This window comes from Procambarus clarkii, chromosome 9, assembly GCF_040958095.1.
Source record: "Procambarus clarkii isolate CNS0578487 chromosome 9, FALCON_Pclarkii_2.0, whole genome shotgun sequence".
NCBI classification, from domain to species: Eukaryota; Metazoa; Arthropoda; class Malacostraca; order Decapoda; family Cambaridae; genus Procambarus; species Procambarus clarkii.
In genome coordinates, this window is record NC_091158.1 from 14001145 (window position 1) to 14011144 (window position 10000).

At 43.0% G+C, this 10000-nt stretch overlaps 1 protein-coding gene across 7 annotated transcripts in view; it reads right to left on the bottom strand.

Moving 5' to 3' along the window:
• LOC123766297 (mechanosensory protein 2) overlaps positions 1-10000 on the bottom strand; it is a 563765-nt gene that overhangs the window by 90046 nt on the left and 463719 nt on the right. For all 7 annotated transcript variants that reach the window (XM_069321164.1, XM_069321163.1, XM_069321161.1 and 4 more), the window contains one exon: positions 9761-9861. In XM_069321164.1, coding sequence (XP_069177265.1) covers positions 9761-9861 — 101 coding nt within the window. The remainder of the gene's footprint in view (positions 1-9760; positions 9862-10000) is intronic.

The following is a 10000-nucleotide window of genomic DNA, read 5'->3' on the forward strand; positions in this document are numbered from 1 at the left end:
GGTGAGGTAATGTTTAGTTATATTAGGTGAGGTAATGTTTAGTTATATTAGGTGAGGTAATGTTTGGTTATATTAGGTGAGGTAATGTTTGGTTATATTAGGTGAGGTAATGTTTGGTTATATTAGGTGAGGTAATGTTTGGTTATATTAGGTGAGGTAATGTTTGGTTATATTAGGTGAGGTAATGTTTGGTTATATTATGAATGTGATCGAAAGTTTTTATGTCGTGATCTGAAGGATTAAACTAACACCAACATCATCATTAATAACATCACTATCAACCACAATAGCATCACCATCACTATCAACCACAACAGCCTCACCATCACTATCAACCACAAACAGCCTCACCATCAGCAGAATACACACCGTTGCCCTCACCTTTAACAGGTAATTAACTTGATCATTGGACATAGGGCTATAGGCATATAGTGTACAGGCTATAGTGTATAGGCACCACAAGTTACACTTATGGTGCCTATAGTGACACTGTCTTCTATATAGTCTATAGAAGACAGTGCTATACAGAAACCCTAGCCTCTAAAGCAGAAGATGATAAGGCCAAGTTTGCCCTGCATGTGTAAATTTAATGAACAAGGTATAACATGAGCCACATATGAACCACTTAGGGTCGTCACACACACGCTCAAAGTAGGTAAATTGATTCTTATTGATTGAATACGCAAGGGGAGAGAGAGAAGAGTGGAAACCCTGTATGTCAGAGGTAAATAGTCCCTATGGGTGAGCAACGGAAGGTCTAGTGTTGATTACACACGTGTCAAGGCTATGATAAAATATTCGCCCTTAAGACAATAGTCTTTAAGGCCAATTATGAATCTCGTTTTTGTTCCCCTTTTTAGCAGGGTGCCGACTAGGCTCTGGTTAATTAAGTATATAAATATATTATTAATAAGAACGAACTAATTTAGTTTTTTAATGTATAAAATTGATCTTGGTGTTATTGAAAACGGCCCCTGTGTGTGTGTGTGTGTGTGTGTGTGTGTGTGTGTGTGTGTGTGTGTGTGTGTGTGTGTGTGTGTGTGTGTGTGTGTATGTACTCACCTAATTGTGCTTGCGGGGGTTGAGATCTGGCTCTTTGGTCCCGCCTCTCAACCGTCAATCAACTGGTGTACAGATTCCTGAGCCTATTGAGCTCTATCATATCTACATTTGAAACTGTGTATGGAGTCAGCCTCCACCACATCACTTCCTAATGCATTCCATTTACTAACTACTCTGACACTGAAAAAGTTCTTTCTAACGTCTCTGTGGCTCATTTGGGTACTCAGCTTCCACCTGTGTCCCCTTGTTCGCGTCCCACCAGTGTTGAATAGTTCATCCTTGTTTACCCGGTCGATTCCCCTGAGGATTTTGTAGGTTGTGATCATGTCCCCCCTTACTCTTCTGTCTTCCAGTGTCGTAAGGTGCATGTCCCGCAGCCTTTCCTCATAACTCATGCCTCTTAGTTCTGGGACTAGTCTAGTAGCATACCTTTGGACTTTTTCCAGCTTCGTCTTGTGCTTGACAAGGTACGGGCTCCATGCTGGGGCCGCATACTCCAGGATTGGTCTTACATATGTGTGTGAGTGTGTGTGTGTGTGTGTGTGTGTGTGTGTGTGTGTGTGTGTGTGTGTGTGTGTGTGTGTGTGTGTGTGTGTGTGAGTGTGTGTGTGTGTGTGTGTGTGTGGGACAAAGGAATAATAATAATTCTAGTTAAGTATTCCAAGAGGAAAAGGGGAAAGTGAATAAAGCCAATACAGCATTATATATTTCACGTATGTGTGATGGGAGAGAGAGGTGGTTGCCCCCTTCCAGAGGATACTGCATTATGTTCCTGCATTTTCATTGGTTGGCTGAGGCAGTAAGGGTGTGTGAGAACCTGGCAGTTGCTCTCTTGGTGATGCTGATGGAACAGAGTATCTAGGTATGTGTACACTGTTGGTAAATGGGTAATAGATTATGTGCTTAACATGTAGCGCTTTGGCTATGCCCGATCTCCTTGTTTTCCTGCATTGGCTATGCCCAATCTCCCTGTTTTCCTGCATTGGCTATGCCCAATCTCCCTGTTTTCCTGCATTGGCTATGCCCAATCTCCCTGTTTTCCTGCATTGGCTATGCCCAATCTCCCTGTTTTCCTGCATTGGCTATGCCCAATCTCCCTGTTTTCCTGCATCAGTCGATTTCGGTATTACAGATCATCAACTATTTCTGCAATGGTCTGCCCAGCAACCCAGAAATACTCAACAGATACGATGGAAAGAGGTGACTAAAACATAAGAAGAAGCACTTGTCTGTAAACACAATTCTACCAAGAGCCAGCTCATACTTAGCCACATAATTACACGTGAGGTGAGATCAACCAGGCTATGGTGGAGGGCTGCCAGAGGCCTCGTCACCACCACCACACCAATAAAACCTTCTGGCCTACGTTTCATGGTCACCCGATTTCCACTAAAACAGGATTGATGGGAATCGGTTTAACGATGTCAGGGGGGGGAAGAGGATAGAGAGGGGGGTAGGGGGGTAGAGGAGGGGGTAGAGGAGGGGGTAGAGGGGGGGGGTAGGGGAGGGGGGTAGGGGAGGGGGGTAGGGGAGGGGGGTAGGGGAGGGGGGGGAGGGGAGGGGGAAAGGGGAGAGGGGGTAGGGGGGGGAGGGAGTGCTTTAACAATGCAGTTTGAATGATGGCCGCTCGTGCAAAATTTACCAAAAATGAATGGATATTGGTGTTCCCATTATATTTTGAATTTGTAGGCATATTATTGAGTTTCGCTCGCTCGCTATTTTCCTCTCGCTTATCCATCAAACAACCCAACAACAGCGGTAATGAATTACGCGATATCAAAGTTATCATAAAATCAGAACCAAAAAATACGACATTGAAATTCCGCGAACAATATCGTTATAATTTGCTTAATGAAACATTACGAAAATATCTTTAAGATATTTTTGGTGAACATTTCCCTGAATTAATGTACCTAAGAAGCCTATAAGAACATTGAGCATTTACTTATTTAAATTTATACATTGCGCATTTACTTAAATTTAAATCAATATCTGGGGATACAACATTTATGAAATTGCAGAATTTGGTGAAAGGAATCACGTCTCTTTGTTGCAAGACAATTAGGATTTCCTAAAGGCTGAGATAATCCTCCTCTGATCTTCAACATATTATCAATTACTCTGATTAGTTATCTCAAAACTATTGTTTATTGCTACGTATTTGTTCTCTCTCTCTCTCTCTCTCTCTCTCTCTCTCTCTCTCTCTCTCTCTCTCTCTCTCTCTCTCTCACTCACTCACTCACTCTCTCTCTCTCTCTCTCTCTCTCTCTCTCTCTTTCTCACTCTCTCTCTCTCACTCTCTCTCTCACTCTCTCTCTCACTCTCTCTCACTCTCTCTCACTCTCACTCTCTCTCTCACTTTCTCTCTCTCTCTCTCTCTCTCTAAATATATATGATGATTGCATTTGAATCCCTACATTACCTTACCAATTTCTTTCACCCTTCCATTTCATGTCTAAAAATAGTTAAAATTAATTGAACTGAAAAAAAACTGGACCTAGGCCTACTGACGATACACAGCTCTCTTGTCTGATCAACCGATTACACAACATTAATCACTCAATATGCAACATACAGATTGCAACTAACAATGGAGGGATAACCACTTAACAACATCTATGGGAGGGCAACATTTGATCACTCTGACTTTGTCATAACACATCGTTTGTGCGAGCATCGTTTGTGCTCGATGGTTTGTTCTTGCTGATTGTCATTGTATGCATTGTGGCTTGTTTGTATTTGTGTATGTTTGTATTTTATGGTTGAGGGCATCATTGTTTTGATGTGGTAATGATGCATATACTTTTCTCTTTACTACCACCACCACACACACTACCTCCATCACCACACACCACACACACCTCCATCACCACACACACCTCCATCACCACACACCACACACACCTCCATCACCACCACACACACCACCACACACCATCACCACCATCACACACCACCACACACACACACACACACACACACACACACACACACACACACACACACACACACAGCCATTGAAACATCCTCTGTTTCAATCCTCCTATGAGGAGGATTGAAACAGAGGATGATAGTAGGAGGCTACAAGATGACCTGGATAGACTGAGTGAATGGTCCAACAAATGGCTGTTGAAGTTCAACCCGAGTAAATGCAAAGTAATGAAACTAGGCAGTGGAAACAAGAGGCCAGGCACAGGATACAGAATAGGAGATGAAGTACTTAATGAAACAGACAGAGAGAAAGATCTAGGAGTTGATATCACACCAAACCTGTCTCCTGAAGCCCACATAAAGAGAATAACGTCTGCGGCATATGCGAGGCTGGCTAACATCAGAACGGCGTTCAGGAACCTGTGTAAGGAATCATTCAGAATCTTGTACACCACATATGTAAGACCAATCCTGGAGTATGCGGCCCCAGCATGGAGCCCGTACCTTGTCAAGCACAAGACGAAGCTGGAAAAAGTCCAAAGGTATGCTACTAGACTAGTCCCAGAACTAAGAGGCATGAGTTATGAGGAAAGGCTGCGGGAAATGCACCTCACGACACTGGAAGACAGAAGAGTAAGGGGGGACATGATCACAACCTACAAAATCCTCAGGGGAATCGACCGGGTAAACAAGGATGAACTATTCAACACTGGTGGGACGCGAACAAGGGGACACAGGTGGAAGCTGAGTACCCAAATGAGCCACAGAGACGTTAGAAAGAACTTTTTCAGTGTCAGAGTAGTTAGTAAATGGAATGCATTAGGAAGTGATGTGGTGGAGGCTGACTCCATACACAGTTTCAAATGTAGATATGATAGAGCCCAATAGGCTCAGGAATCTGTACACCAGTTGATTGACGGTTGAGAGGCGGGACCAAAGAGCCAGAGCTCAACCCCCGCAAGCACAATTAGGTGAGTACAATTAGGTGAGTACACACACACACACACACACACACACACACACACACACACACACACACACACACACACACAATTTACGAAACTAGGTGAGCACAGCTAGGTGAGTACACACACACACACACCACCACAACCACACACACCACCACACACACACACACACACACACACACACACACACACACACACACACACACACACACACACACACACACACACACAAACACACACACACACACACACACACCACACACACACACACACACACACACCACCAATGCCCTCATTACTGCCTCATAACAAAGCGGACGCCAGTAAGAGTGTGAGAGCTGGAGTCAAGTGGATGAGAGTGAAAAGGGGAGGAGGAGGAGGAGACAGATAAACAAGGATATAGAGACAAAATAAAGAAAAGAGAGTGAGAACGAAGAATAGAACTAATTAAAGGACTAAGAAAGAAATGTCGGTGAGTCCCGGAAGAGAGAACACAAACCAGGAAATGAAACAGAGAGAAGAAGAGAGGGAGAGAGAGAGAGAGAGAGAGAGAGAGAGAGAGAGAGAGAGAGAGAGAGAGAGAGAGAGAGGAGAGAGAGAGAGAGAGAGAGAGAGAGAGAGACAGAGAGAGAGACAGAGAGAGAGACAGAGAGACAGAGAGAGAGACAGAGAGAGAGACAGAGAGAGAGACAGAGAGAGAGAGAGAGAGAGAGAGAGAGAGAGAGAGAGAGAGAGAGGAGAGAGAGAGAGAGAGAGAGAGAGAGAGAGAGAGAGAGAGAGAGAGAGAGGCAGTAAAGAGGAAGAGAGGAACGACGTGAGAGAGACTGAAGCAGAGGGTTAGTGCACGAAGCATAGGAAGGGAAGACAGGAATAATTACACTTAAGTACGGACTATATAGGAGGCATAAGGTAAGAGTGAGGAAGCAAGGGAGGAGAAAGGAAAGGGAGGGAAGGAAAGTGAAATGGGACAGGAATGGTGAGGGAGCGAAAGCTCAAAGGAAAAAGGAGAGAGAGAAAGATAAAATGAAAAGCGAAAGAGAGGAAGGAGGGATCGAGACCAGAACAGAGGGAAAGAGGTAAGAAGTGAGCTAATAAAGGAAAGGGGGAAGAGAGAGAGAGGAGGGCGGGAGATGGGAGGAGGGAGAGAGAGAGAGGGGGAGAGAGAGAGGGGGGAGAGGGACAAGCTGTGATGAGGTGGTGTCAAGCGTGTGTGTGTGAGAGACTCCTCCCACCACTTTTGCTCTCCCAAATTGATTGTGTCTCTCCCTATCTTTATCGAAGTTTGTGCCTCTTCCCGTCTTCGTCGAAGTGCATTTTTTCTTCTCCCGTGTTTTGTTATCTGACTACATACATTCCTGTATATTTTTGTTTACAGTTGCATTTATAAGAAACTTTTATAAGATTTCTGCAACTTTCGTATTCTGATTTATTTTTATTCCACCATGCTCGGAGAGGCTCACGGCGGCCGCACTGGGAATACCAAACGAGTTTTTCTTGGCTAAGAAAATGATGATGGCCCGTTGTGTGTGTGTGGTGTGGTGTGTGTGTGTGTGTGTGTGTGTGTGTTGTGTGTGTGTGTGTGTGTGTGTGTGAGTGTGTGGTGTGTGTGTGTGTGTGTGAGTGTGTGTGTGTGAGTGTGTGTGTGTGTGTGTGTGTGTGTGTTTGTGTGTGTGTGTGAGTGTGTGTGAGTGTGTGTGTGTGTGTGTTTACTAGTTGTGTTTTGCGGGGGTTGAGCTTTGCTCTTTCGGCCCGCCTCTCAACTGTCAATCAACTGTTTTACTAACTACTTTTTTTTTTTTTTTTTTTTTTCCCACACCACACACACACCCCAGGAAGCAGCCCGTGACAGCTGACTAACTCCCAGGTACCTATTTACTGCTAGGTAACAGGGGCACTTAGGGTGAAAGAAACTTTGCCCATTTGTTTCTACCTCGTGCGGGAATCGAACCCGCGCCACAGAATTACGAGTCCTGCGCGCTATCCACCAGGCTACGAGGCCCCAGTAAATGTGTGTGTGTGTGTGTGTGTGTGTGTGTGTGTGTGTGTGTGTGAGTGTGTGTGTGTGTGTGTGTGTGTGTGTGTGTGTGTGTGTGTGTGTGTGTGTGTGTGTGTGTAAGCATTTTGAAACTGGCTTCAAAACAGTAGTGGATGTAATGAATGTGTGATAAGGAGGCATTAATCCCACTAAATATTATATAATTATCTTAAATTCACATTTCGTCAGTCTCATGGCAGTATCATTTATCATTGCACTCACCAACTAGGCGAAAAAAAGCCTTTGTTTTACAGAAGAAAAAAGTTAGATATCCAACATTTCCCCTTTTAAAATTAATTGAACATGATTGCTGGTTATCGCCGATGATATCCCACCTGAGGGCCAACACTGAGTCAAATCTCAACACGAGGTTTAACTTGGCGAAACAGTTTGTGCAAATATTAGTGAACTTGTGTTCAAGGGACGGGAACTATCGGGAGAAAGCGCCAGGCCATTAAGACTATATAACACTTGGAAGAGGGGTTCAGGATAAGGATTTTGGGATGGGACGCCAAGAACCTTTCTGCTACAACTATGCCACAACCAGGCCCTTACATGTGGCTGTTGGGTTCAACAACTTCTTCACAACACGAGTTTGGTTGTAATGGCTTAACTTCGCGTTTTTTCTTCTCGTTCACGAATTAAATATTGGGTATCGAACCAGTATCCAAATGGCATTCACCAAACATACTTTCGGTTTTGCCTCTCTGGAGAGGTCTAGTTCCACGTCTCTGTTTTGGATTGGTGTCCACAAGAGTAGAAATATGTTAGGGGGGGGATTACAAGCCGGTGCTGCATACTCAAGAAAGGGTTTGGCATATTTTCCGTGCAGTGTACGGAAAGCTCGTTAAAGGCTGTTCAGAGTCTGGCCAGTCTGATGGCCTCATTCTGCTAAGTGTTTCACTAGTTAGACTTAATGTTGAAGTCTATTGTTAATTAGTCTTTCTTTTCTGATGCTTGAAACTGTCTCCTCTACACTCTATTATGCTCCTGGGGAGGGGGGGAGGGTATTATCCCATCCCCCTCACAGGTGTGTCAGCAGGTGTGGTTGTGTGCAGGACCCCTCACTCTCACAGGTGTGTCAGCGCTTGTCACTTTTCCCCTTGTGTCTCCACTCCTCCCCTCTGTACTGACAAAGTTACCGGTCACCCCTTTCTACCGAACTGTGTTAAGTTTGGTGTACGCTCTGGGATATGAGGACACGGAGCTGGGATATGAGGATAAGGAGCTGGGATATGAGGATAAGGAGCTGGGATATGAAGACAAGGAGCTGGGATATGAGGATAAGGAGATGGGATGAGGACAAGGAGCTGGGATATGAGGACAAGGAGCTGGGATATAAGGACAAAGGAGGTGGGATATGAGGACAAGGAACTGGGCTATGAGGACAAGGAGCTGGGATATGAGAATAAGGAGCTGGGATATGAAGACAAGAGTTGGGATATGAGGACAAGGAGCTGGGATATGAGGACAAGGAACTGGAATATGAAGACAAGGAACTGGAATATGAAGACAAGGAACTGGAATATGAAGACAAGGAACTGGGATATGAGGCCAAGGAGCTGTAATATGAGAACAAGGAGTTGGGATATGAGCAAGTGGCTTAAGGAGCAGTAACCACCCACTTGGCAAGCAAAAAGAAGCACTCAAGACTCGTCAGAACAATTAGCTCCCAAGCCTACAGGTTTAAATACACCCTTAGAACATTAATTGTTGTTTACATCTCCATTTAAGTGCAGATGTAAACATCTTGTGTTTACATTTTCACTCGAGGACTTTTAAATGCCTTTGCTTACCTGGTAATGAGTTCACTTATGTTGCCATAAGACTTGTAACGACTGAATCACAATCTGGCGACTCGACCACCTCCCCTAAACAAACGAATTGGCTGATGCTGATGGCAAATGTCAGACTGCAGGTCATAATATTATTAACATTTTCACACACCACTTTCTTGACGCTGACCCAAGACGCTGAGATCAACAATAAGGTAATACTGTATTACCTACAAATTATACCTGTATTACCTACAAATTATACCTGTATTACCTACAAATTATACCTGTATTACCTACAAATTATACCTGTATTACCTACAAATTATACCTGTATTACCTACAGTAATTACCTATTATTTATAGGGACACAACATATAATTACTACAGTATATAGTATATAATTACTACAGTAATTACAAATTATTACCTGTATTACCTACAGTAATTACCTATTATTACTGTATTACCTGTAAGGTAATACGTAGGTAATATGCTCTCTGAAACAGCATACTCTGAAGAGTGTATGATAGACGTGCCCCTGTAGTCTCCAGGGGTGTATATTCCAGCAACATATCAACAGTATAAGTATGTGTATTATTTAAGATATAAACCCAGTTCTGACTTATAATAATTATACAAATTGATGTACGATTCAAATTTTAACACAAAAGCAAGAGGTTTACCTTAATTAATAAAGACCATAGATCAAAGAATGCTTTAAAATTATCACATAAAACCATGGTGTCTATCTTAAAAAATATATATATATATATATATATATATATATATATATATATATATATATATATATATATATATATATATATATTGTGTATATATATATACACAAATATATATACAAAAACAGAGCAAAAGATACGACTATATAAATAAACAAACCACTACCACGTGTCTCTTAGAAAACGGAATCTGGGTTTACATCTTTGACTCAAGAATAGTGGCAAAAACCAAGAATGTTTACTTACCTTGATGCACATGCATAGTGAGAACGGGAAGGTTGCGAGGATGAGGAGGTAGGACACAATAGTCAGGATGATCGCGCAGCATCCAGGCCCCTCCGGGTTAGCTAGTGGAAGGAGAGCAACGACAGGTTAGCGAGACGAACCCCAGGCGATAACGAGGGTTTTGGGGTCTGGGAGGATGGATATATATATATATATATATATATATATATATATATATATATATATATATATATATATATA